General features: G+C 51.6%; 8 protein-coding genes across 8 annotated transcripts; 5 read left to right on the forward strand and 3 right to left on the reverse strand.

The window, feature by feature from the left end:
• Positions 1-3,599: 3,599 nt before the first annotated feature.
• On the reverse strand, positions 3,600-5,987 carry CC77DRAFT_1020727 (RNA-binding domain-containing protein). Its single transcript, XM_018525122.1, has one exon. The coding sequence runs from the start codon at positions 5,934-5,936 to the stop codon at positions 3,669-3,671; it is 2,268 nt and encodes a 755-aa protein (XP_018385607.1). The 5' UTR covers positions 5,937-5,987; the 3' UTR covers positions 3,600-3,668.
• Positions 5,988-6,826: 839 nt separating this feature from the next.
• Positions 6,827-9,113, forward strand: CC77DRAFT_104990 (MFS general substrate transporter). The gene is made up of 2 exons (XM_018527594.1): positions 6,827-8,336; positions 8,386-9,113. Exons 1-2 carry the CDS (start codon positions 7,079-7,081, stop codon positions 8,910-8,912), a joined length of 1,785 nt encoding a protein of 594 aa, XP_018385608.1. The 5' UTR covers positions 6,827-7,078; the 3' UTR covers positions 8,913-9,113.
• Positions 8,810-9,738, reverse strand: CC77DRAFT_963580 (hypothetical protein). The gene is made up of 2 exons (XM_018535669.1): positions 9,639-9,738; positions 8,810-9,589 (listed from the first exon to the last, which is right to left on the reverse strand). The coding sequence occupies exons 1-2, from the start codon at positions 9,669-9,671 to the stop codon at positions 9,236-9,238; spliced, it is 387 nt and encodes a 128-aa protein (XP_018385609.1). The 5' UTR covers positions 9,672-9,738; the 3' UTR covers positions 8,810-9,235.
• Positions 9,739-9,765: 27 nt separating this feature from the next.
• Positions 9,766-12,083, forward strand: CC77DRAFT_104978 (hypothetical protein). Its single transcript, XM_018527588.1, has 2 exons — positions 9,766-10,591; positions 10,653-12,083. Exons 1-2 carry the CDS (start codon positions 9,895-9,897, stop codon positions 11,942-11,944), a joined length of 1,989 nt encoding a protein of 662 aa, XP_018385610.1. The 5' UTR covers positions 9,766-9,894; the 3' UTR covers positions 11,945-12,083.
• A 96-nt stretch (positions 12,084-12,179) lies between these two features.
• Positions 12,180-15,766, reverse strand: CC77DRAFT_963586 (LCM-domain-containing protein). The gene is made up of 6 exons (XM_018535670.1): positions 15,624-15,766; positions 15,454-15,556; positions 15,275-15,392; positions 14,849-15,213; positions 14,781-14,798; positions 12,180-14,722 (listed from the first exon to the last, which is right to left on the reverse strand). Exons 1-6 carry the CDS (start codon positions 15,717-15,719, stop codon positions 12,222-12,224), a joined length of 3,201 nt encoding a protein of 1,066 aa, XP_018385611.1. The 5' UTR covers positions 15,720-15,766; the 3' UTR covers positions 12,180-12,221.
• Positions 15,767-16,093: 327 nt separating this feature from the next.
• On the forward strand, positions 16,094-17,472 carry CC77DRAFT_1031444 (WD40 repeat-like protein; the record flags this gene model as incomplete). Its single annotated transcript, XM_018526666.1, has 4 exons — positions 16,094-16,139; positions 16,191-16,345; positions 16,394-16,553; positions 16,598-17,472. 4 exons carry the CDS (start codon positions 16,094-16,096, stop codon positions 17,470-17,472), a joined length of 1,236 nt encoding a protein of 411 aa, XP_018385612.1.
• A 630-nt stretch (positions 17,473-18,102) lies between these two features.
• Positions 18,103-19,547, forward strand: CC77DRAFT_989732 (hypothetical protein; the record flags this gene model as incomplete). The annotated part of the gene is made up of 2 exons (XM_018536292.1): positions 18,103-18,292; positions 18,350-19,547. 2 exons carry the CDS (start codon positions 18,103-18,105, stop codon positions 19,315-19,317), a joined length of 1,158 nt encoding a protein of 385 aa, XP_018385613.1. The 3' UTR covers positions 19,318-19,547.
• A 2,068-nt stretch (positions 19,548-21,615) lies between these two features.
• CC77DRAFT_105158 (hypothetical protein) lies at positions 21,616-22,474 on the forward strand. The gene has a single exon (XM_018527675.1). The coding sequence runs from the start codon at positions 21,808-21,810 to the stop codon at positions 22,345-22,347; it is 540 nt and encodes a 179-aa protein (XP_018385614.1). The 5' UTR covers positions 21,616-21,807; the 3' UTR covers positions 22,348-22,474.
• The last annotated feature ends 3,815 nt before the right edge of the window (positions 22,475-26,289 follow it).

The raw sequence follows: 26,289 nt of genomic DNA on the forward strand, positions 1-26,289 counted from the left end.
GCCGCTAATAGTGTTAAGTCTCCTTCTCAGAAGCACACCGGACAACGTTTGCAGCTTGCGTGAGATTGTATTTCGATCTACCCTATATTTGGTGATATGCACATACAGAGCTAATGGTATACAGTGAATGTGTGAATGGCCGGACGTGGTGGCTTTGGACCCCGAATCTCACAGGCGTCAAGACCTGTCGCTTAAGCACGATACGACCGCCCAGGCGTACAACAATGACAGAAACCCAACAGTACTACTACAGTCTTTCCTCCTATTATCTGATCCAGATACTCGAAACTCGCCGGGAAAATATAAGCTCTTTTAGACAAAGAAAAGACTCTAGATATACAACAAGTAGCTATGGGTGGCTTCTTGTTTCCCACTCGTGCAGGGACAACTACCTTCCACTGGCGACGGTGTATGCTGACTGTCCCCCATGTGTTGCAGAATTGTATTGTTTCTGTCTTACACAGTCGCTACAACTCATCTCTCGTTGATACCATTCTCGTCTGACGTTCCAAGCGCCGAAACATTGATGGCCAGGATCGTTGCGTGCGAAATGGCAATGCTGTATGAGCAGATGCTCGACATGGCTGCAAGAGAATGTGATCTTCTCATAAAAGCACATTTTCTTCTGTGTCGATGGTATGACTGCTTGTTCGGTCTTGTGTTCGGGCACTATAATCATTGTCAGCTTGTTGGCTATGGTGGAACCTTGCAAACGTACATCGAGATTGCACGTTTGTGGCTTGTACTCGAGATTTGGTGGCCGTGGTATACACGTGCCGAACTTTTGTGTTATAGGCTGTTGGTACGCAGAATTTGAGAGGGTTGTGGAGAAAATCTGGGGAAGTCTGGGGATTGCACTGAAAAGGAGAAAGTTGCGACTCTTTATATGCTTCTTTGACAAACTTCTTGGCCGCGCCTTCCTTTGAACAATCTCATTTACTGGAAAGAGTGCCTGCAGCAATTGAGTTACGCATCACATACGGGCTTAGGCTAGTTGATTGCCTGACAGGTCAAAGATGTCAGTCGTGTCGTTGTACTATCGCAACCCCCACGCTCTTTTTTCCTCCCTACTGGAACAGAGTGCAGGCTGAAATTTCTGTGACACAGTTCCATACCGGAAGGATTCATACGCATCTGCAGCCGGCACTTCTCATGCACGCCTTTTCACAGTCCCTAGATGCTGGTAGTTGAGCCTTGGTGCTCGACTACTCAAAAGTTGGCCATTGGCGAAAACACCGCGCCCAGCTTGTCTGCTAGAAGCTAGTCTGGGAAGGAGTTATTCAATGCCCAGATTCGACCTACACGGACACCCGACGCGTTCAATTGGTCCTGCTGTACGGTCCACAGTTATGGTCGCTGTAGCCAATACGCTTTCGTCCCGGTGGAAGCTTAACAAACATGAGTTAAAAGTCTACGGAAAGTCACCTTTGCGCTCGAACGCACATGAGAATCAAAGGACGCTGGCCGTGGTATGCAGGATAAGCTTTTGGGTACCTAGGTATCGAGCTCTGCTGAACGATTGCTTACGCCCCGTTGATCAAACTAGTGTACCGGGGGCTGCGGATCTAATTACGAAAAGTCCAGCATAGATCGGGCTACCCGTTTCCCCGTTGTGCTCAGCACGCAGTCATGCCACGGCTGCACAGATGCCGGGTTTGACACGATCATCTGTAGCCTCTCACGAGTCGGTAGTTAAATCAGGTCAGCACATCTGATCTCGAAGCATACATCGCATGCTAACAAATAAGGGTGATCTTTTCCTTCTCCATCTGGCCTGGTATAGCATGTCATGATGACATGAAGATGCGAGCATGAACTCCAATTATCAAAGCTCGGCTGATAGCATGACCACATTGAACATCGTTCATGAGCATGAACCTCTCACTGGCTTAGGATTTGGAAGCCAATCCCTTCCCTACCCTGATTGTCACAACTTCCAACCGCTTCCCCGGTATAACCCCCAGATCGTTGGTGTGCATTTGCTGTCATGCGCTTTCACTCATAGGCGAGTGTTTTCTGAGCTTGATTGTCCGTCGCTCATTGTTCCTCGCACAAGTTCACAAAAGTTGTTGCTATCGTGGTCAAACCGCTGTATCACTCTACGAAATGGTGATGAGAGTCTTTCATTACCTACCTATTGTAAAGCCCCACACTTAATCTGGTCTATTTCTTTGGATGGCACCTAGTGGTACCAGCAAACGAAAAGCACTGTGAGTGCTCATAAGTTATCAAGCCACCATCGTACTGCCGCAGAACACTACAGATGTCGAGACTACAAGATGGTTCGCCATGCAAAACGATTCATGAATGAGGAGTAAAGCAGGCGCTGGGGAATCGGTCTGTGAGCCGGCCCTTGCACCTGCAGATGGTTTTCTCTCGAGGTGCTGATATCGTTGCCCTGCCCTGCTATCTCTGTACTACAGCTGTATACAAGTCGACCGGATTTTTAGAGTAAATTTGAGCTGCAGCCAAGGAAAACATCCCTGGAGCTGTGCCTACGGCTCGTTCTTGAGGCAGCCGCGTCTTCTATCCGCCTTGGATGTGAAGCATGACCCATGATACTCAAGGGGCTGTTCCTTGGCTGGCAGTTGGGTGTATCGAGTACTGGGAAAAGTTACTACAAACCTGATTTGTTGGTGGTAGTAGCAGACGTCAAAGAAAAACGCAGTGGAAGACGCACCCGATTTAGGCACACGATCAGATGTTCCGGAAACACAAGATCCATCACGATCGATCTCATCTAACAGTGCGATCTTTGGATCAGAATGAGCAGTGCCATCAACTTTGTCTGTGTTTACTGACTCGGTATCGAACTCAAAGCAAGGCACTCGCGTTCTCGTACATACGCCGCATCCACGAACCGATAAGTTGTGCAGACGGCTTCACCCGCGAGCGTTTATGCGCAATGTTCCTTCCAGTCACTACAGCCGGAACACTGCATATGCGCTCCTTTGCACACCACGGCAATACTACGATGCAGGATCCGTACGAACAGATTCCGATATCGTTCCTCGGCATATTCCGCCGAGGGAAAAACCGGTGGACTATTCAGAAGTTGCAAAACCATATGATCTTAAAGAGGCCATACACGAGTTTGACTACCTAGATATTCTAGAACGTACACGTCAAGTACATCTCAAGTACAAATCTAAGCTCCTGAACATGTCGGTGCCACTGTGAATCGTAGAAATAGCTTGCTCTATGAACTCGCACATTTATGCACTCTCCATACGACACGTCGTCTCGAGTGGTTGGTACTCCCACACTCCCCGTTCCTCAGCCAGCCTCCATTTTATCAATCGTCTTGCCTGTAGGACACCGTACACAAAAGGAATGGCGTCTCGACGGAAGTAGTCTAGGCGACTTAATCAGCGTACACACAGAAATTGTAACGAATCACCAAGACAACGATTTGGTGGGTAGCAAGAGAACAAGGGACAAGCAGAAGCGAGTATGGTCCGGGGCGAATCATCGGCCAGGCTCCGACAGTGGGTAAAGTGGCTTGCAGCGGAATGTTCTGCTTCTTCATCATATTCCATGTTGTCAAATGTCCAAGGCCGCGGAAGAAAAACACGAGACAAAGTCAGCAAAACCATGGATCAATAACCACTTTTTCCATTGACATCAACGCCTTCGCTAATGCTACTAACGACATGCAATCATAACCTTTATTTTCCAGCTTTTCTTGCTTTCCTCGCTTGCCTCTTCTTCGCAATGATTCTCGTCCTCTGTGCCAGTTTCCCGTCTTTGCTCTTCACTGCAGCGGCGGCTTCCGCGTCAGCTTCCGCAGCACCCGTACCCTGTTTCCCTTTGCCGTTCTTCTTACCCTTGCCCGAATTTTGGGTTGCAGAGCTAGAACTACGCTTGCGCTTCTGACCTTGAGTCGCACCCGGCTCGGCATCGCTGTTGTCAGCCTCGCCATCCGCCTTTGACTTGGGTGCTTCTCTGGACTTTTCCTCGCGGTCCGAACGTCGGTTAACAACGTTGGCGTTTTCGATGGCGAACTCGACGATGAGGCGCTTTCTTTTATCTTCCAGCGCTTCTTGGGCAGCCTTCTTGCTCTTTGGGGTAGGGCCAGACTTGATCTTGTAGTCTACAGCGTGGCCGTTGAGCCATCGCAGGCCCATAAGTGCATTTCGGTGCGTGTAGTACTCAATGAATCCGTATCCTCTACTCCTTCCTGCACCAGTATCTTCGGAAACTTTGCTACCAGCAGGTGTTTCGAAGACGACTTTGGCTTGCTTGACAATACCTTTGCCCTTCTTCTTACGCATTTTCTCGGCGACAAGCATTTCTTGACCGCCACGGATGACTTCCTCCTTGTTAAGTTTCTGACGCTTGCCCTCCTTAACATCGGCTGCGAAGCCAACGACGGCGCTACGAGCAAGTTGCTTCAGGTCCTTAGATGTGATACTGCGGGGAATGTTGCGTATAGACAGGCGAGTAAGGGACAAGTGAAGCGAAGGATTCTCTTGGATCTGCTTACGTCGCATTGTTGCGCTCTCTTCGCGCATCTTGATTTCAGAGGGCGAGAGCTTCTGGTATAGGGGCGAGTTAGAGGAGATGGTTCCCTCGGAGAGAAGGTAGAGACGGCGCTTGTCTTTGTCGCGACTGAAGCGCGAAGCAGCGCCTTCTGCTGTCAGACGGGTGGCTTCGTTCTTATCCACTGCGCGTGAGATTTGTAGGATACGGCCGTCGATGGTGTATTTGCCAGTTGGGTCGGCATCTTCGTCTTCGAGTACAGAGTGTGTAACCGTGATGGTGGAGCCGTCTTTCTTGTCGAGATTCCTCTTCTGTAGCTTGACGCGCGGGACTCCCTTCAGGCAATTGATCATGTCTTCTTCCGAAAAGAACGAGACGAATCCCGTACCCTTTGGTCGTTCCGTTTCGCGATCGACCACGACACGCGCGAATCGGACGCCACCGAACTGCTGGAAGTGCTCCTTAAGACGCTCGTCGTCTACTGTGAAGGGGACATTGCGTACGAAGACGGTGTACTCCTCGCGCTTTGGTCGGGTGTCTTCTTGGTCAAGTTCTACACCACCGTCCTCGTCATCCTCCGATATGTCTTCGTAGTCGGTGTTGCTATCGTCGAGATCCTCGTCGTCTTCGCTATCGTCTTCCTCGTCGTCATCTTCGTCCGAGCTGACGGCAGAGCTCTCCGCATCTTCCATGTCTTCATCTTCGTCCTCCCCCTCGTCCTTGGCATCGTCGCCCTCCTGCTCGGTCTTTTGCAGGCTCTGCCATGTGTCTCGATCCACGGCCCAATCGACAGCGATGGGCCTCTCGCCAACCTCTTTGCCGTTGAGTTCCTGTATCGCTCTCTCCGCGTTCTTCTTTCCTCTTAGCGAGACGAAGCCAAAGCCTCTCAGTTCACCATTTGGCTTCTTGGGCAGATTGACAAAGTTGACCTTGCCATAGCTTCTGAACAACTTTTGTAAATCTTCTGGCGTCTTGATAGTCCATGGAAGGTTGCGAATGATGAGTTTTGGTGTTTGCGCATCCTTGATCTGCTGCTCGCGCTCTGCCTTGGCCCTGTCACCAGCCCGGGGACGCTTCTCTTCGCCCTCTCGCTGTCTGGCCTCGGCAAAGTCGACCTTAATCTTCTTTCCCTTGATTTCTGTGTTGTTCAACTCCTCCTTTGCTCTTTGCGCATCCTCCACGTCGGCGAATGTGACGAAACCGTAGCTCTTGGATTCGCGAGTTTCTTTATCCAGCACGACGAGCGCATTCTTGATTGGGTATGATTCGGAGAAGTATTCGGTCAGGTCTTCGGTGGTGACAGTGGGCGCAAGTCCGCGAACGAAAAGTTGTCTGCGTGCAGCTTCTTTGGGCGCTGCTGTGGAAGGCTTCGAGGGTTGCTCAACATCGGCGGTGGCTGTGACTGCTTCTGCTCCATCGAGCGAGAGCCGCTGGCGCTTTCTACGGGGAGCCATTGCAAATAGATTAATTGAAAAAGCGTTGTTCGCGGCTTTGGACTTTTGCTATGTCTCCGAAAAAAAGTTCCAGCATCACGGCGCACAGATCCACCGCTCCGGCCTTGGCAGCACATGCGCCGGAAAGTGGAGCTAGACCCTTTTAGCTGAACGCTGCATGGGCAGCGAGACCTGCGTCCTGCATTTTGACTGCACTAGAACTCGATCTGTCTTCTTCGCCTTCACTCACTTTCACGACTTTCGCTAATGTTCGCTCACCGTTCAGTCTTCGTTGCATTCGCGTTCAATCTCAGATCGCGATCTTTCGCATCAAGTGCCCGCCCAACTGGGCAAGCCGAGTGTCAGCCTGCACATCCCCACTCAATCTCGGGTCATGGGACACAAGCCCTCGCATGTTGCTATCTATTGCCGCACTTTTTAGTCGTGCGGTGTCTCAGTGTGTGGGTGGTCTCGCATCTACAATGACATGCGCTTTCAAAATCCCATGCTCGCTACTCAGGACTCGCATACAGATACGTCACTGCGCACGACATTTTGACGACAACGCTGTTACGGCCGCGAGAGTAACAGAGACGATAGAACAATCCGCATACCCATGTATATATGCCTGCTACGTCGCTGACCTTCCTAACACCTAAGGACATCCCTTCGCATACAAGCAGAGACTTCCACAGATTGAACTGTAAGCTTTCACCACTATTGACAAGGCAATGTTTACCGGAAGATGTTCCGGTCACATCCACTAGCGGTACGAAACATGCTTGTCTCTCCATTTTGATATCCTCAGGTTCCCATCAAGAGCAATGATCGTTCCTGTCGCACCTTTGTTAACAACCAGGCGTGTTGAACAACAGGATCTGCCTAGACTGAGCCTCAAAGCGTTAGCACCCGACACTCAACGTCTGCACGCAATGCCATGGATGCAGCTCCTTTGACACTTCTGACACCGCAGCTACACCGGCGCAATCAAAGTGCTTATCAGGCATCGCTTAACTACTGCCCAACGCATCTTAGCCTTCCCCCGCCGCGGAGTGTAGTGCCGCCCATGTGAAGCCTATGGTACACACACAGGAGGGGTAAGCGCCGAAGGGGCATCTCTCAACATTTCGCCGTCTGTCGAGTACTCAGACAACAACCCAACAATGTCGCGTCCGAGTTCTGAAGCGGGTGAAGGCGACGCCCTTTTGAACACCGGCGAGGTAATCGCATCTTCTTCTCGAAACTATTCTACACTTGACCACACGAATCTTGCCGAAGAAATAACCACAAGAGACGGAACATCTTTGGACACAGACAAAGAGAAGCCTGTTAGCCATGATCGATCGGACGACCCGGAGCGTTCACGCTCGTTAGCTGAAGAGCTTGGCGATGAGGATATCTCTTTGTACGAGAAGAAATGCTTGCTCATCAACCGCGAGATCGACCTCATGGGCATGGGTCGATACCAGTGGTCGATTTGGGCCCTTTGTGGCTTTGGCTACATGATTGACTTGATGTGGGCACAGGCATTTGGCCTCGTCCTTTCGCCCATCCAGCAGGAAATGGGGTTTGGAGCTGATCAAACTGGCAAGCTATCCACTGCCTTTTCGATCGGACTCACCGCCGGTGCGTTTGTGTGGGGTGTCCTTGTGGACGTGATTGGGCGAAAGTTCTCTTTCAACCTGACAGTCTTCATCGCGTGCATCTTCGGCACTTGCATTGGCGCTCCAAGCACTTATAACGCCATTCTGGTTCTTACGGCATTTACTGGGTTCGGCGTTGGGGGTAACATTCCCATTGACACCACGATAACCTTGGAAGCCACCCCCCAGAGCAAGCGCTACCTTCTTCCCTTATTGTCCATTTTCCAACCAATCGGTGTTGTTATCTGCTCAGTGCTCGCCTATGGTTTCATCCCCAACTGGTCTTGCAGTCCCAATTTCTCTGAGGGAGATCGAGCGTTACCTGCTTGCGGCATCGTTGCTACAGGAGAGGCCTGTTGCTCAAGGGAAGACAATATGGGATGGCGCTATCTACTCTTTACTCTGGGAGGCATAACGATACTTGTCTTCGTCTTGCGTTCGGTTATTTTTACCTTCCAGGAGTCCCCGAAATTCCTCATATATCGTGGAAAAGATGCAGAAGCCATCCAAGTGTTGCACACTATGGCTCAATACAACGGTACAAACTGTACATTGGTCCTAGAGGATCTCGAAGCACTTGAAAGAGAGTTTGATTCTGACCGAAATACTGGACCCATGCTTGGAGGTGGTGTCAAACAGCTCAAGTCCACATGGGCTGAGAAGCTGAAATTAGAAGGCGACCGCTTCAAGATTCTGTTTTCGAGCTATCAGATGACAAGATTGACACTTTTGGTTTGGCTTACTTACATATGCGACTATTGGGGCTTCACTGTTGCAGGTGAGTTGCACATTTGTTCCCTTGATAATGTATACTGACTTTCCGTTAGGCTCCTACCTTCCACAGATTTTGGCCGTAAAGAACGGCGCCCTTGATCTTTCGCTCCGCTACACCTACCGCTCTTACATTTTCATCTATCTTCCCGGAGTTCTCGGCGTTGTGCTCGGAACTCTATCTTATCGTGCATCACGAGTGGGCCGCAAATGGACAATGGTGGTTTCCTCTGCGCTCATGGGCATTTCCATCTTCCTCTTCAGTAGTGTCAACTCGGCAGCTTCGAACATTGGCTTCAACGTCATGGAGTACTTCTTCCAATCCATGTTCAACTCGGTCTTGTACGGTTGGACACCCGAGGCTTTTCCGGCACCTATCAGAGGCACGGCATGCGGTATCGCGAGTTTCTGGGGCAGGCTGTTCGGCATTATCAGTCCACTTATTGCACAGCACTTGTATGCTGGTGGTGGTGCAGGGAGGGACATCAACAGTGTTTTATATCTAGCTGGAGGAGTAACACTGGGCTGTGTCATCACGACAGCCCTGTTACCCAGCAAGCTTGTAGGCCGGCAGAGCTTGTAGGAATTCGGATGTGTGGGGTCTGAAGGAGCTCTGGAACGGAAGGGAGGGATATGTCTAAACGTGACCGCTGCTAGAGATACCCGCTACACTAGGTAGCATGCATTACTAGAAGAAGACAAGCAATATAAGGGTAGCACAATTCAAAACAGCGAGTTTCCTAATCAAGACAATCTGAAGTCGAGCCCAAGGCATCCACGAACGTGGCTGACCAGAGCTCGTATAGCTTGCAGATGTCGCATGTCTTTCAATCTCATCAGTTGAGTGCAAATCGGACACCTTGAACTCCTCGACGCCGCCCAATGCTTGTACACGTTACTTCATGATCATAATTTCGTCTTCCCCGTCACCTCTGCTCGCCTCTGCTCCATGACATAGCCACTCGCCACTGGACTCCAGCCTTGACTAGCGGCTTGTGGTATGGGAAACGGCGGCTTTTTCAGATTTTGCGTGAAGAATACTGGATGCCGTATCGCGCTGTCGTAGATGGGTGTGAAGAAGGCAGCTGGCGTCTGTGGGGGGCCAAAGGGTGGCATAGCTTCGATTTGTGATCGTGGTTTCGAAACGTTGGTGAATGGGTTTGAAGGCTGCGTTGTAGGTTGTTGCGAGGCTTGTGATGGCGGATGCGCGGCGCGTCGCTGTTGGTGCGCGAATGAGGGTGTTGCGGGTTGCTGGTGAGGCTACGTTCTGTCAGCAAGTCTGATAAAACTACCACTGTAGACGACATACCTTTGGCCTCGACGGCTGCAAACTAGGGAACATGTCAGGTTGCTCGCGCGAGAAGGGTTAGAGCCTCTATCTGTCGTGCGTAACAATTATGCGGAGACGCCATCCATCACATACCTCGGCAGACCAAGCGACCGCGCGCGACGTCATTCCTACTTCGTCTTCGCGGACACGGACACTTTTCCGCTGCGTCAAACACCACCAAATGCAGGCCATTTATCCCGTTCCAACATGAGTGCAACAACACCGCGATTCCGAAATGCGAAGACCGCAAGCGCTGTTCTCCGCAGCCACAAGATGTGCAAGACTTGGAACTTCACGTAGGCTTTGTTCGTCGTCGCCTATCGTTAAAATCGCCAATGGCACGTTTTACCGCCAACATCCTTCGTCAAAAGGTCAAGATGCTGCTTCAAACCCGCCGTTATTCTCGGGCCTTACGTTAGATCTACCATCCTTCTCAACGCCGAAACAGCATTGGGCGGTTCTCAGCCCATCATCTGACATTCGCACGGCGTTTCTCCAAGTCCTTCGCGGTCAACTACTCTGCTTCCCCCCAACAGCGCGGTCTTTCCCTTACCTTCTCACCCCAGCCATCACAGAAAATAGACCACGCTTCCGCTTCCCCGAGCGAGCGATCGAGTATGTGGGCTTCGATGTTGAGCGGAAAGCTTTTGGTGGCGCCTATCTGTCGGCACGCTATGAGTCCCTAAGAGAAGATACCGACTTCACTGTCCAGAGATACCTGACGGGTATCGTAACGATGAACCCTGGAGAAGAGGAATTGAAGGCAAAGAGTGTGGATGAGGATGATATGAAGAGGGTAATGCGGGATTTGGAACTAGAGAGGTTTATCGACAAGCCTGTCAGTATGTTGAGCAATGGGCAGAGCAGACGGGCGAGAATTGCGAAGGCATTGCTGAGTAGGCCCGAGATGCTGTGTCTGGATGCGCCGTTTAGTGAGTCTTGGCTTTGTGCTGCTATTGTATTCTTGAATAGAGTAAGCTAACAGCGTGGTAGTTGGGCTTGATCCTATTGTCACAAAGCACATCTCCAAGGTTTTGCATCGTCTTGCGGAAGCCAACGCACCACGTGTTGTTCTCAGTCTACGACCGCAGGACGATGTTCCTGACTGGATTACACATGTTGTGTACGCTGGGGAAGACGGAAAGGTTAATAGGCTGGGGCCAAAGGAGGAGGTGTTGAGGTATCTGGAAGAGAAGTACGGGGAGATCGACAGTCTCAAGGATGATGAACAGAGCTCAAGCATCAAAGACACAGCGAAAGCAGGACAACAATCAGGAAGAGACGACTCCAAAACATCGCCAGGTACGCCGGCACTGAGCCGAGACGGCTACGAAAGAGTGGATACCTCTATACCTACTATCGGAGAACCCGTCGTCGAGATGCAAGGAGTACGCATTGCCTATGGCCAGAACTCTGTCTTAGGAGACTGGAAACAGGAAGTCAATGGCGTTTCTCAATCCGGTCTTCATTGGGATGTGTGTCGAAATCAACGCTGGGGTATATTTGGGGCGAATGGTTCCGGCAAGACCACTCTCTTGTCCCTTGTGACATCAGATCATCCACAGACTTACTCTGCTCCTGTAAAGCTCTTCCAGCGCTCTCGCTTACCCGAGCCCGGCGTCCCCGGCATAACCATTTTCGAAATACAGTCGCGGATGGGTCATGCGAGTCCAGAGGTTCATGCACTGTTTCCGAAGAGACTGACTCTGAGAACAACATTGGAGAGTGCATGGGCTGATACACCAATCACAAAGCCAAGACTAGATGGAGAGGCGAAGAAAAGAGTGGATGCATGCTTAAACTGGTTTGAGGCGGAACTTAGACCTGGATTCGGCAGCTGTGAAAAAGGCAGCCAGACTACTGCGTGGGCATCCAACACTCTGTTTGGCGAAGTCTCATTTTCAGCTCAGCGCGTCCTCTTATTCCTGCGCGCCACGATCCGGAATCCTGATATTGTTATCCTAGATGAAGCGTTCAGTGGCATGGACGATCTCGTTCGGGACAAATGTCTTTTGTTTCTCAGTCGCGGCCAGAATATGGAACTCAAACCCTCAGACGACGGACCAAAACCGGTGAAGTGGCAGGGTGAGGTCGAAATGCCCGGATTACAAGAACACCAAGCTTTGCTTTGCGTCAGCCATAGTAAACACGAAGTACCTGGATGCATACGAGAATGGATTTGTCTACCCGAGCCAGGCACGGGACCGCCGAGATTTGGTCGATTTGATGGGCCTGTTGAATTGGATGCCGGACGTTGGAATGAAGTCTGGGACGAAGAGCTGTAGACCTTCACACCCTATTGAGACGGAGTAGACATCCAAGCTTCGTTTCTCCAAATCACATCAAAATCCACCATACATTGCGTGCCATCCACACTCAGTACTCTTATATCGTATCAGTCATGTTAGTAGTGGCCATTGGTGCAGGGTAAAGGCGAAAGAAGGTAAAATGAAGCTTCCAAAAATGTTGTGGACGCGATTTGCGTTCTGAGAAGACATCGAAATCAGGAAAAGCCAAATAGAACTGTTCACAGATTGTATTTGCCGACAGCATACGTACTATCTATTGCTCATCTTCCCTACTACCACTCGTTCGCTTCTTCTCTCCCAGCTTTTCCGATCTCTCCGATATCTCGTCCGCAAGTCTAGCTAGATAAAACTTGGACACATCGACTGGTAGATCTCTGAATGCTTTAACAATCTTCTCCACGTCTCTTCTACCGTTTTCATATGCTTGCAAGTCTCTATTTCCGTACACATCCTTACCTGCCGCGTACCCCTTCTCCAGCCCCTTCCAGAATACGTTGACTGCCACGCTAACGCCGTCTTCCGGTGTGGCTGTATGACTCCACATGGGTGGTATGTATAGGATGTCACCGGGCTTAAGTGAAGCAGCGTGGGGATGAGTACGCCGAAGCTTAGGGTTTTTAGAGGTCAAGACATCGATATTGGAGGATGAGCCACCAGGGGGGAAGTCCAGTAGGGACACATCGGTAGGCGGATAGAGAAATAGGGTTTTTGAACCGCGGATCTGACAGAGGATGTTGGATAGGACGTCATAGTGTAGCCATAAGGTCACAGGCCCGGAGATGCGAAGGGGTGAGCTGTGGTAGTTCTCTTGAACTATGTTGCACACAGCGGGCACACGGAAATCGTTGGAGATTGTCGGAAAATCTTCTTCAAGTTTGGTGGGCAGCTTGTTCGGCTGACTTGATGACACAGCACGAAGATACGCATGAGACCCTTGTGCTATTCCGCCCAGAAAATCTGAGACCGATCTCTTGATGTACGAAAAGTTCTTGTCCTTGAATGTCATACGGTCTGAAGAGCACTCGTGTATGACGAGTTCCCTTTCTGGGCCAAGCTTCTCTTTTAGGTAGTCAAGTGTCCATAAGTCTGTGCACGGACCGATATCGAGGCCTTCGATGATGGCCGGTTTCAACGACGCCGTCAGCTTCGCAAAGTCATCTGACGACTGAATTTGCACTCTGGCAATCTCAGTAGTACGTGCAGCAGTAGCAGGTCTCTTTCTCGCTTTCGCTTCCCCTCGTTGGCTTTTAGTCGTCGTTTCAGCAGTGCTCGCTTGTGCTGTGCCTTCTGTGCCTGCTGCGCCGCTGACCTGACTCGGCACAACGCGACGCCACGGCTTAGCCCCTTGTGAAGGACCGGGAAATATGGTCATCGGTTCTTCGTTCCAGTAGCTTCCCATTGAGAAGCATACCGCCCCTCCTCCTGCAAGCACAATCTCGCCTCGAGATGTTGAAACCGCCCCTACACCCACTAGCAAAGGCCATGCTGTTGGTGGTGAGACCTGCATACTGAGGCACTCCACTTCGATTGCCGTGTTCTTGCATTTCAAGAGCAGGAAGTCGTCTGATAGAGAGTGGATATGCTTCTTTGAAACACCTCCAATCAACATCAGGGAATCATTCCAAGGGACTAGATTGGCACCTATACGCGCGCATGCAGAGTTTTCCAAGCTGCTGCGCACATCATTGGTGCGGTGCCTAAAGTTGAGTCGTGGTGTTGGTGTGACGGAAACGGACCACTCCCACACCGCGTCTTCCATGACCACGCCGCTCTTGTTGGCACCTCCTATCAGCAACCCCCAATCTTGAGCAGAACCGATCGTGGAAATCGCGGCGCCGAAGCGTACAGACGGGCGCGGTCCGTCAACGGGAATGCTGTGCCATCCGTTGTTGGCAGTCCATAAGGCGCAGTAGTGTTCGGCATCGAGTACTGTGCCGTCACTGGCTTTGCCACCGAAGACGAAAACACCATGGGTCTGTGATTCCACACTTCCTAATGTAACAGCTACGGCGCAATGACGATATCGCGCTGGCACAAGGTCATCCACTTTGGTCCAAGCTCCATGAACGAAGAGCCAGCAATCTGCACAAGCCTGGGTAGGCGATCCGCGTCCTCCGACCAACAACGCTTCACCGTTGTGCATTGATGTGATAGTATGGCACATGCGTGCAGTAGGTAGCAAGTCACAAGGCTTGCTGATACGATCCCCGTTGTGATCTTCCCGCCTCAGGACATCCATATCGGCGAGACGAGCACGCGTCCCCTGACCTCCGTGGAAGGCCACCGAGTCCTTGTCAACAGCGAAAGCTGCTGTGAAACGTCGTGGCGTCACGGCACCAGTGGATTGCTCTGGAATCTCAAGGGCTATACTCTGCGCATCGATAGCCTTGCTGCACTCTCCGGTGGCTGCTGCCTCACTGTGGGTCGACTTGGGCGTTCTCCGTTGCTCCGAATTCGAGGCGACGAGTAGGAAATAATGACCGCCAAATAGCGCGAATTCTTCCCACTCGTCAAACGGCTCTATAGCATCCAGCCCGCTTCTGAGCGCGGGAGGGGTAAAAGCATCATCGGACCAAAGGTCCCATAGATTACGGGCCATGATTAGAGTTGGCCATCCTGCATTACGAAAACGAGTGGCTTGCTGAGTTAGCGATGAATGCAACTTAACCGCGTTGATTGATGCTTTAAGCTTGTCGAAGTGAGACAGCATAGTCTTGGCAAAGGGATGGGCTGGGCCTTGGGGAAGGTACTGTTCTATGCGATATGAAGTCAGTAGGAAAGCAATGGTATACATAGGTGAAGGATCGAGTACCTAGTATGCAGAAGCGAGCTGGATCTGTTAGCATACCACTTTGAGCAGAATTTGTGGAGTCCGCGAACCGTCTTCGATGGTACTAGCCCATCGTATAAGTGCATCAGAGTCGTTTAGCGGCATATAGGTGATGGACACCTCGGCGACGAACAGGATCGAGGACGACGGAACATCAAATTCGGCCCGCAAAAGACGTTCGAGTGTCACGAGGTCTTTGAGATCACAGCCCAAAGCCATGTAATTGTCACTGCGGAGATATACAGGCTGTTTGGCATGGCGCAGTTTGGTCTTGAGCAAAGCGTCTCGAAGAAGACCATTGCTGAGCATGGTATCCCGTTTCCGTTGCATCAGCTGTGGATAGTCGACGTCTACAAAGGTTGCCGATTGCGTAAGAGGTGCATATCTGTGCCAGAACTGGAATGGCAAGGGGTCGCTTTCAGAGTTCAGTATTTTTTTTTTCCATGTTGCCAGTGGGCGATGAATGTCTTACTCACTATCCACATCCCAAGTTCACAACAATCTTTGGCCTTGAATTACCTTCTTCTAGAAACCGACGGACCGCCTGTTCAACAGCGTGCATGCGTAGCCAGTATCCTCGATTAATCAACGGGTCTTGAAACGCGAGTCGAGCATCAGTGTACGTTCACGTGGATTCGAGGCAGAAGTCACCTACTGCGTCGAAGGAACTTTGGAACAAAGGGCTCATAGAAGTCCGGTTCATGACTGAGATACAATTTGGACACACTCCTTTTGGAAACAATGCTGCTGTCATTCGTCTGACGTGGATATTAGTTACTTGGTTTTGAAGAGGGACGCTTGGCTGAAGAGGCTGGGAAACCTCACGTTCATAATGTCAACATCTCTTCTCTCGCGCAGTGTCTTCTGCTTGCCCTTGGTCCTCGGGAGGACCTTGTTGGGCCGCATAGTGTCTTTGGCCATGTCTCGGATTGGCAGATGTTGCCGACATGGACGTGGGAGAGGAATGTTTTTGTGGTGCACCAGCCACGGCGCGGGGCTTAGCTGACGTCGGGATCCCTGCATGGGCGCGTGAACCATCGTCAGACAGTGGTAGCGGCGAGCAGCGCATAGCTCCAAAGTATCTCCATCGCCCACGCACGCAGGTATACACTCATGCTGATTTCCGCATCGCCATCGCTCGGGCCTGCGCTTACCTCTGTACGCTGCCTATAGGGCTGATCTCTCGCGAACGGCTGCCCAAAGCTCCACCAACCTCGCACGCGCATATAGTCCCCAAGCTTCGTAGTACGCCCAAGCACGCAGTCGACACCAACACACCGACACGCACGGCAGTCATGAATTTTGTCACATTCAACCAAGACCATAGCCATCTGGGCGTCGGTATGCACCACGTCTACGTCAAGCTTCATCCGTACTGACCAGCTGCTGCAGGCACGCCTAATGGCTACCGCATATACACCACGGACCCGTTCAACAAGCAGTCCGAGTCGCGCGAGGGAGATGTCTCGAGCTTGGAGATGCTCTTCTCGACATCGCTAGTTGCTCTCACACTGTCGCCACGAGTGCTGCGGATACAAAACACAAAGGTTCGTTGGCTAGGCGGCCATGGCTATACAGGTACTGACACTGTCAAGAGGCACTCGACCATATGTGAGATGACCTTTCGAACAGCCATTCTGGCCATGCGGATGAACAGGAAGCGAATCGTAGTTGTGCTCGAGTCGGAGCTCTACATCTACGATATAAGCAACCTCCAGATGCTCAAGACCGAGAAGACGTCGCCTAATCCGAATGGTACGTCGAGAGAAATGCTGCTCTACAGTTGCTGACAAGCATAGCGATATGCGCCCTATCCGCATCATCTGAAAACAACTATCTTGTTTATCCGCTACCCACCAAAGCCGCACCCGCTACCTTCCAGCCGCCTTCGCATGCGCCGCCCAAGACTGATCACATTGCGCCCACAAGCGGAGAGGTCCTGATATACGATGCGACAAAGATGGAGGCAGTCAACGTCATCGAGGCGCACAACTCCCCACTGTCCTGTATTGCGCTGAACAGCGATGGCACCCTGCTGGCGACGGCATCAGAAAAGGGCACCATCATCCGTGTTTTCTCTATACCCGATGCACAGAAGCTGTACCAGTTTAGGAGGGGTTCCATACCAGCTAGGATATACAGCATGTCCTTCAATTCCACATCGACCTTGCTCAGCGTATCGTCAGCGACCGAGACGGTCCACATCTTCCGCTTAGGAGCGCCCAACAGCAGAAGTAATAGCGTCTCTTCCGGGCCCAGCAAGCCCATGGGGGCGTCCCATGCGCGCAGCAATAGTCGAGCAAGCCTAGAGACAGAGGACGAGTTTGGTACGAGCACGGCAGATATAACGTCGCCAGAGCGGAAAGCCATCAATCCCACGTTTGGTAGCTTGATACGACGCACATCGCAAACCGTTGGAAAGTCGTTCGCTGCTACTGTCGGCGGATATCTACCTAGCGCTGTAGCAGAGATATGGGAGCCATCGCGCGATTTTGCTTGGGTCAAGATACCGCGCTCGCCCACGAGCTTGTCTTCAGGGCCTGTTAGAAATGTAGTAGCACTCAACAACAACGGCCCTCAGATCATGGTTGTCACCAGCGAAGGCAACTACTATGTCTTCAACGTAGACTTGGAGAAGGGAGGCGAGGGGACGTTGTACAAACAGTACTCGTAAGTGGTTCATCAGTTCACTGTTATTGCCTGGGACATGCTAACGTTGACTGTAGCCTTCTCGAACCGAACGAGCTTGCGGCAAGCAACTCGCAAGATGTGCCAGAGTAGGCTTCATACCGGTGTCGATGCAGATTTTCCTCATGTCTTTGTTGTTGCATTGCCTGTGGCGCATTTGGTCCTAGATTATTCCCCGTGGTGTGGCGCATATGTTTTTTCAGCAGTACCATAGTCTCGATTTGCGTGCGGATGCGCATTGAGCAGCTCCTTTGCTCAGCAATATTACTTGCTTTTCTTGCAGCACATAGATGCCAATGGTGATGTCATGGAAGTAGTACAGTTGAAACTTTATCGAGTTTGGCACTTGCATCGTGCATGAACAGATATCGTGAGGCTTGCAGATCAAGATCGAACAGTCCCGCATGTGCATTAGCGCGCCCCGGACCCCGCCGACGCGTCGTTGGTCGCTGCCTGCTGTCCAAGTACGAATGCAATTGCACCTTTTATGGTTTGACGCTCCTTCATATACACCACTCTCTTACAACACCTCTACCACCTGCAACTGACGCTACAAATTCTCCGGGCCACATCTCACGACCTTGCAGACCCGCAGCACATTCCGGCATCTGCAACCATGGTAACCCAAAATACTACAGGCAACCCGCTGAGCTCGGGTTCGCTCGCTCTCTTCATGGCGACGTCACTACCAAAAGGCGATTCTTCACAGCTCAAGAACGGAACCGAAGCTGTCGCATTGTCTGTCCACGCTGGCATGCTTGCCGTTGGATTCCGTCTCATCGGACTGGGCGAAGACGAGCGCATAGGTAAGCATCCATCTTTTTTGCTCCGCTCGTCACTTGTCATAACTCGGGAACTCATAGAAGCGCATGCAGACGCTGAAAACCCTTCCGCATTACCCAAAGAATGGAACGCATCCTCTTCATACGCTTTTCGATACGCGCACGCACAATCAGCCATGGAGTACCTTGTCAAAGTCAACAGATTGGGAGGCAAGGCGGTCGTCTACGCCCTGGCGCTGGGCGATGACAAGACTACACATTTCGAAGTTACAACCAAGGACTACATCTCAGAATCACAGCTACCGTTCAGTGTATCTGAAGACGCGTCAACCGAGGACGTGTCGCGGAAGGTGCAAGAGCTCTTCATATCCCCAGGCAGGCTGAACGATCTAGGCTCCCTTCTCAAGATCTCCATCATCCAGAAACTGGCACCTGGGTTGAACAAGCCAGGATATGAGGAGGCCAGCGAGGATCGAGAACGCACACCCACAGCAGATCAGCAAGAACCGCAACGAGGTCAGCCTGCGAATCCACGGCAACCCCCCAACGAGCCAGAGCCTGCGCGGCCATATCCGTTCCATGACCCTCTCGCCGCGCGACCAGGCTCTGGGCGGCATCTACCAGAGCCCATACCCGGCTTTGATGATGAACTGGAAGTAAACCGGCAACCAGGTCGCATGCCTGGTAATAATCCTATCAATATCGGCCACGACGACTTGTACCCACAAGGTCTTGGACCGAACGATCCTCTCAGACCACACTTAGCAGGCGGACTGCCACGGCCTGGTGGTTTCGGTGGTGGCGGTATGCATCCCACTTTCGACGATCCACTGTTTCGCGGTCAAGGCGGACAGGGCGGGTATGATCCGAGAGCACCACCCGGCGCTCGTTACGATCCGATGGGACCTGGTGATCCACTGAGGGAGGATAGAGGAAGAGGCCCCATGTTCCCAGGCGGAGGAGGCTTTGGCGGACCCGGTGGTTTCGGCGGAGCAGGTGGACGACCGCCAAATCCATTCGGTGGCTTTGGCGGTGGAGACTTCATCTGAGCGCTTCGCAAAAGTTTGCATGTACGAGACGTGAGACGATAGGTCGAGAAGACACGAAGAAAGACTCACGAATGACGATTGAAACGGCAGAAACATATGGCGTAGGTAATTCGAGTGCATGCGGCACGGACAGGGCGGTGCTGGCTGCGCCACTCCAACACCGCATCTCGGTGCTTGCGTAGGTACGATAAGTATGTAGATGAATATGTAATATATTTAGAACTTCCGACATTCACACCCGAATATCTTCTGCAATCATACTTGTTTTGCGTCTCCACGCGCCAAATGCACTCGGTTGAGCAATAGCACTGCGGCTTAGATATGTATAACCGCCTGCAGATGTTGACCGTGGTTGGAGAATATCTATAGTCACTGGTTGCCTGACTACCATCAGTCTGTTCTAACCATGAGCTTTGAATAGATTGTCGTATGACGTAGTAGAGTATGCAACAATGCATGGCTGTGAGACGTGTGAGAGTCTCCACATGACTGCAGTACTTCTATAGCCAATAAAGTACCCCTTGATACATGTAGAACGACGGCTGTAGTCACGGCTAAACTGTTTATACCGTATATCAGAACCTGCATGTATGTGTGTAGTAGTCCTTCATTCCGAAACAGTGACCCATCAACGTCTTCAGAATTAGTGACTGGACAGAGGCTACGAAGATTTGAGCAAAGGGATGTCTCGCTTGTGCTGGGCCGCCACTGTGCAGACTCCAGAAAAGCCACTCCACCATTTTCAAAGATTGAGACTCGGGCGATCAAGGAAGCTCTTTGCCAGTCTAAGATGGGATCCCTGGTCCTTTTTCTTCTCGTGTAGACCATGCAGCAATGCGATCTAGTCCACTCACTAACGATACCAATACTGTTCTCGTGTAAAGAAAATGAGGCGCATAAGAACCTCGTCCATACGCAAGGGTTGACTCGATACGTGAAAGGCGCAAGTTATCCACGTGCTTCACCGCTCAGTCTCGTGGCTTTCTAAGGGAGAGGTGAAAGGCAGAGGCGATGGAAGTTTTACCCCTTGCATATTTGGAATGTTCTTTCGACGCGGGGTGGACTCATGGTCTCTCCATGAGGAGAAGCTTAGCGAGGAGGGTGACGATGACGAGCTTTACAATAGCTTTGGCACACGGTATGCTACCCCTTCTGATTCGGCTCCGAAACAAGGTCGGAAAGGCGAATGGCGGCTTACTGACTCGTTCTCTTCACTGTCATTCATGGATATACCTTGGGGTAAGGAGGTCTATTTACCGTCTCGTTGGGTTCGCACGGCATGTGAGACCAAAGGGTCACCCTGAGTGTGGTGGCGATCAACAAACACTACCGGTGGCTCGAGTAGCGGCTGATTGTTCATGGCTGGTGGCTGCTGAATCACTCATGCAGCTTCGCAGTAACTACCTCCTTGTATCTAGCATATCTTACTGAAGAGTCAGACGCTTTTTGGTGTGATACTAGGCCCCAGTGTTTGATATCAAACAGTGTGGGGGCTGAGAACGCGCTTGCGCAGTGCGTCTCTAAACGCGAAGGAAGAATTCAGTGACAATGACATGACATCATAGCATGGAAAGACAGGTGATTGTGGTTGTCACAACGATCAGTATACTACCGTTGGAGAATCGGCGCACTTTGCTTTTGCCGCTGCGTAGAGGGTGATGGATGTCTTGCCTGCTGCCAGATGGCAGCCTCACCCGCGAGGCACAGAAGCTTACCTACACTTCCTCTTGTTCCCGCAAGGCTGTCTCAGCCCACTTCCCCTCTTTTCTTGGCCGTGTCTTTCTTTCAATGGAACCTGACGAATGCCAAGGGCGCCATGTCTTGCCTTCGGATCCGAAGATATAGGCCCGAGGTAGTGTACATGGTACTCCGGATACAAGTGGAGGGTTTGAAACTACCATTTTAGCGTGGAATGCTACCCAAGCCGGCTCGAACAGCTGTCCTACACGGGAGCATACAGCCTGGAAATGTGAAAATTTCGGATGCCGGCTTCCTGAGGCCTGTCTGCCGCGAGCCGTCACGGCGTCTAAGCGCGAACGGCTGAACCGTTAAGAAGGTAAATTTATCGCCATTCACATCCAACATCAACACGTACAATTGGCCCATCGCTTGCCGGGTTTGGGTGCCACCTGCCTAGGTAAACTAATATGCATTGGATCATTCCGCTCGATTTATGCAATTATCCATCTTTTGTCTCATCCTACGAGCGGAAATGGGGCTAAATGCAGGGCGGTTGATGATAACATTGTGCGATGCGGATCGGCGGACGGTAGGCGCGTAATCAATGGCTACGAGAAAGCACAGCACGCTGCAGGTGGTGGTGATGGTCACATACCAAATGGAGGATTAGAAATATCCTATTCTCATCTCTCAAAGTCGCGATAATCCGGCTGTGACCGCTGTTGCGCATGGACTCTTGCCTGTGATGGGTCATCGAATTGGTACTACGGTGTCTACTAAAACTTCCTTTCGCAGATTCTCTATCTACGAATGAAGCTGAATAGCTCGAAAAATTTCGCACTGGGTGAAGCACCTCGTCGGGGCTCGTGGATAGGTGCGTGCCGACGTGGTTTGGCGAAGGAATCGAGTCTGGATTGGTGTAACAATGTGTGTGAGCGCCGAGAGATCGCTACCAGTCTGCTGGATATGTTATCATCTGAAGTGCAGTATGCGAGCAATGTAGCCCGATATCGATGTCTAGTGATTTGTGTTTTCGACGCTCGTACGATAACTAGGCAGGAAGCCAGGGTTGTGCTTCCCCGCAAGCGAGATGAGGAGATCCAGGTTCATCCCCCACGGAGGTTTCCTGCCTGCGCTCGGTTTGCGTTCATCGTTTGCTTTGATCGGGCGGCACAGTTTCGCGCGCACACTGAGTCGACGATCTCGGAGGAACATCTGTTTGTGGAAAGTGAACGGTCGCGGGAGTTTCCAGCTGCCGTACCGATCTGGCTGTGCCGCAACGTTGTAAGATTGCAAAGGGGGCCGGGGATGTTATCGGACGATACTCACGCTTCAACGTCTTTTGCTTGACGCTTGACGCTTGACAAGGCTGTTCTTACAAACATCGAAAGGTACAGCAACAATGTTGGACGGCAGCCTCCCAAAGTGCCGAAGCCAGGCAGACGCCGTAGGTCTGTCTGCCAAGAGCCCTAACTATTTGAAGATGGTCTCCGAGCCCAGTGAACCAGGCTGTGAGGGTCAACGGAGATGCCGCCAGCATTATTCGCGTGCAAGGCTAGGAGAGTTACTACGGTGTCATGAGGGTGACGATGTTTTCGACCCGATAGCCCGAAATGCATATAACGCTTTTCATCACTGCTTTTTTATGGCCAAAACATACACACATAAGCTGCATCAGAGAGAGTTATCTTTTTGAGTCATGAAAGTGGTCAGCCTCGTTTGAGCCACCGTTCCTGGCGTTGAAGTTTTTGGTGGGCGTGTGCATGATGTGCAGACTAACTGCAAAAGGTATGCACCTCGCTGCCTTCCTCTTCGATCGTGGAGGGTAATCTGCCAAGTAATCAGGGTTGCAGTCGGATTCCAAGCGTACCCAGCTCCCGGAATTTGGGGTGGGTTTTGCATAAAATTAGTGTCGCAAGAGAGTGCCAGATCCAGCCCGGCTTACATCTGTATGCGGTAAGCAGCCCGTGCGTTCTGTAGTCCTATTGGCCGGGGAAGAGGCAAGCCGTACCCGGAAATAGTAAGCTGTCTTGGGCAATTCTTACGGTTGATTCGTGGTATACAAGAGGTACCCTGATGAGCCTCCAACGGGCTCCGGAGATATGTGACATAATTCTCCGTTTCGGCGCCACACGAAGAAACATAGTACTCCGAATGAATTACGAGAACGGGCGTTTGGAGAGTTCATCGTCAAGGCATTTTCCTGTACCAAGCAGAGACACACTTTGTACCCAGAGAACGTTGTGTATTGTGTGTTCTAACTACAAAACCTCGTAATCGCAGAGTGAGGACAGAAAGCCGATCGATAGCTCCACCGGCGCTGCAAGGTATCGTGGCCTGCCGCTAAGCGTATGGCGCCGGCATCCAAAGCCACCGCGAAAGTCAGGCAGAAGACGTATAAATGTGGAGACTGTCACAAGCGCTCCACAGCGGATCGATATAAGCCGCTAGCGCTATGTCTTTGGTCGATGTGAACACAAAGAAAGTATTTGCTGATGAACGAATAAACGGGGGGCCTGATCAGCTATGACTTCACGCACCTTTCGCTCTACGTACTCCACGACGAGACAAGACAGTGTAGAAATCAAAACTCTTACCAAAAGTGAATGAGGTCCGGATATACTTCTTTGCGCTCAAAGTCAGCTTGGATAATCGATAAGTTCCGCAGATGCGGGGCATGAGCCTCCTAGATGTGACGTTGTTTTTAGCTGCGTTTGTACGCAACTCTAGCGAGCCGGCGTCTATCGCGGAGTAAAGGCGCGGCTACACATCGCTAGCAGGGGTTATGCGGCTCGCGCGGGCAGCGGAAGCTCCATGTCTCTTAACGCCTTACCGATCGACTTGGATCCCCAGAAGCGCCGCTTAGCGCTTTGCGAGGTGCGATGCGCACCGGATGGCGCCAGCAAGAGCGCGTGCATACTCATCGCGTGGTATCGCATTCGGTGTATCCAGTGCCATGTGTGTGGTTTCCCAGCGACCTGAACACGATGTATTGAAGTTGCCGTGCACGCCAAACTTGTTGTTCCAGCCGTTTGCTTTGTGCGTGATGTTACAACGAGGATATTGGCGGTTTGTCAAATTGTAGCCTCGTTGATACTTACACTATCCGAGCAAACCGTTCAATCCGCCTTCAGACTTTTTATGATATAAGGGCGCGACAAGTGGCCTTGCCGAGTAGGTACCTGAATACATATGCGCCTTGGGGTGCGGGAGTAACCTAGGCCATTCATCCTACGCACACTCTGCGCAGATCCTGCATCACGTTATTACACTTGTCTAGAACTTGGTCCTTCAGGCCAGGTTCATGGTGATGCGCAGCCGTGACTTACAGACAGCCATCTGGGCCGCTAGTTGTTTGTTCATGAAACAAATTGTCTGTACATATTCCATCCAAAAGAATCATGCAGCTGAAGACCAAATGAGATCGAATTTGTTTTGTACACTACGATCAACTATTGCATCTATCTTCCCATCAATACGGGGCAGTAAATTGCTTGAGAAATTGCTGACTGCGTAAATTGCATGTGGACTTTCCGGTCAACTCATTGCAGGCACCTTATAGGTTGCACATTACAGTTGGTTGTATATTGTTGAATTTGAGTGACCAAGTCAACGGTACTGCTTGAGTTGCGCACGGTGCAATGTTGCAACGAACGAGACTCGACGCTGTAGTACAAAAGACCCATGCATGTCAGCGACGACCCGTCGTAGGACCTGGCGGAGATAGGCTCGAGCTCTTTCAGAATGGTACTGAGTCAAACGAGTTCAACCATGAAGGCTGGAGCGATTCTGGTATAGGCAGGTCATTAGTCCCCATCAATACATGCAGACCGTAGAGTCAATGTGGAAGCAACTGCGAAGAGGTGCCGACGTTGCAGTGGCCTGAACAGCGACCTAACTGTTGTGCATTGCAGCAGAATGTCTCAGTCGAGGTAGTGTTGGCCAGCATGCATTGAGGGTCCGGCCCGGACAGGCGACATGTTTCTTGATCCCGCGGCATAGAAAACGTCCAAGGCCGAATGGCTAGCCGGAACGGGATGTGAAGGTCCCGTATCTTCGCACCCGAGTATCGTCACTCGCATCAAATGAGCGTCACCTGAGTGGCGCCTGGAGCCAGAGCACATCTTGCTTGATTCGGCTCCCTTGGATTCGATGCCGTCATGTGGAATTGGATGGGGTTGAGCCAGACGCTGATCGCATGGCCTGCATCAGTGCGGAAGAGAGGAAAGCATCTTAGGGGCCAAAAAGCGCGCAGCCGCGGGCTGGCTGCGACCCAGAAGCCCGGGTCAGGCAGCAGAAGGCCGTTATTGCGACGGGTTCTAGGTTGACGCAAAGCGAAGGGTAAGCGAAAAGAGACGCGTCGAAACGAGGGTGACAGAACGGGGAGGTCGCTGGGGGATCATGGTGGGAGGAGCTTGGCTGCCGTGACGTAGGGGGACTAGCGCTGCGGCCAACGAGCCGACATGGCTCGAGCCAGATAAGACCAGGCCAGACGACCAAACAATAAGCGCCCATGACGACGCTATGCGACTAGTCTTTGGAGTAGACGGGTAAGTTGCAGAGACAACTTCCAGGGTTAATATGTGATGTGGGTCGCGAGCCATGTGTGACATGGCAACAACACTCCAGCATCGCATGAGTAACAGCCGCCTGCTGTCCTTGTTGCCGTAGCTGCTCCGGACTAACCCTGAACTGAAGTGACAGGTAACAATATAGCCTGCAAAAGAGCATCCTGCGTCTAATTAGTAGCACCATGGGCCCGTCCGCGAGCTGCATCGCCGTGCCACAGCCCCAGCGTGTCGTTGGCCAGTCAGGTGCGGCCTGCGCGAAATCTCTCACAGCGAGGGCGCTTAATATGCACAGAACCTGCAACATTTCACAAACAGATCACATCCATGTAGTTTTAGCCTGCTTGACAAGGGCCGCGCTTCGTGGCTTGCGGTAGTGATCCCCGGTGTATCCCCGACGCAGGTGGGTTGTACAGAAAGACGTTATGGGCAGTGCCGGCTTATTGCAACCAGTCTGTAGGAATCGATCTCGGTGGCGTCCTTGAAGTCACCCTGGACCGCCAAGGCGTCACGCTAGACGAGCTGTTGATGATTTGAGTTTTCTGCATCGCAGAAGAGTCCTGAAGCAGTTGCAAACAAGCGTGATCATATTCGCATAGGAAACGAGAGGGCCATCATGCGATGAAGCTAGGCAACCTCACTACGTAACTGCAGTCTGTCTATCGCTCTTACATTCCTTGGAGCGCACCAAAACGCCGTAATACAGATGCCCACCCACGCAGTA

Source organism: Alternaria alternata (genome assembly GCF_001642055.1).
Source record: "Alternaria alternata strain SRC1lrK2f unplaced genomic scaffold CC77scaffold_11, whole genome shotgun sequence".
Classification (NCBI taxonomy): domain Eukaryota; kingdom Fungi; phylum Ascomycota; class Dothideomycetes; order Pleosporales; family Pleosporaceae; genus Alternaria; species Alternaria alternata.

What these genes read in the sequence shown, in the direction of transcription:
- CC77DRAFT_1020727 (XM_018525122.1), bottom strand. Translation starts at nt 5,936, where the DNA reads ATGGCTCCCCGTAGAAAGCGCCAGCGGCTCTCGCTCGATGGAGCAGAA.
- CC77DRAFT_104990 (XM_018527594.1), top strand. Translation starts at nt 7,079, where the DNA reads ATGTCGCGTCCGAGTTCTGAAGCGGGTGAAGGCGACGCCCTTTTGAAC. An exon ending in TTGGGGCTTCACTGTTGCAG is followed by an intron (nt 8,337 to 8,385) that starts GTGAGTTGCACA and finishes ACTTTCCGTTAG; the next exon opens with GCTCCTACCTTCCACAGATT.
- CC77DRAFT_963580 (XM_018535669.1), bottom strand. Translation starts at nt 9,671, where the DNA reads ATGTTCCCTAGTTTGCAGCCGTCGAGGCCAAAG. An exon ending in TGCAGCCGTCGAGGCCAAAG is followed by an intron (nt 9,590 to 9,638) that starts GTATGTCGTCTA and finishes GACAGAACGTAG; the next exon opens with CCTCACCAGCAACCCGCAAC.
- CC77DRAFT_104978 (XM_018527588.1), top strand. Translation starts at nt 9,895, where the DNA reads ATGCGAAGACCGCAAGCGCTGTTCTCCGCAGCCACAAGATGTGCAAGA. An exon ending in GTGTCTGGATGCGCCGTTTA is followed by an intron (nt 10,592 to 10,652) that starts GTGAGTCTTGGC and finishes ACAGCGTGGTAG; the next exon opens with TTGGGCTTGATCCTATTGTC.
- CC77DRAFT_963586 (XM_018535670.1), bottom strand. Translation starts at nt 15,719, where the DNA reads ATGGCCAAAGACACTATGCGGCCCAACAAGGTCCTCCCGAGGACCAAG. An exon ending in TCCAAAGTTCCTTCGACGCA is followed by an intron (nt 15,393 to 15,453) that starts GTAGGTGACTTC and finishes TCGCGTTTCAAG; the next exon opens with ACCCGTTGATTAATCGAGGA. An exon ending in GTGAACTTGGGATGTGGATA is followed by an intron (nt 15,214 to 15,274) that starts GTGAGTAAGACA and finishes GAACTCTGAAAG; the next exon opens with CGACCCCTTGCCATTCCAGT.
- CC77DRAFT_105158 (XM_018527675.1), top strand. Translation starts at nt 21,808, where the DNA reads ATGAAGCTGAATAGCTCGAAAAATTTCGCACTGGGTGAAGCACCTCGT.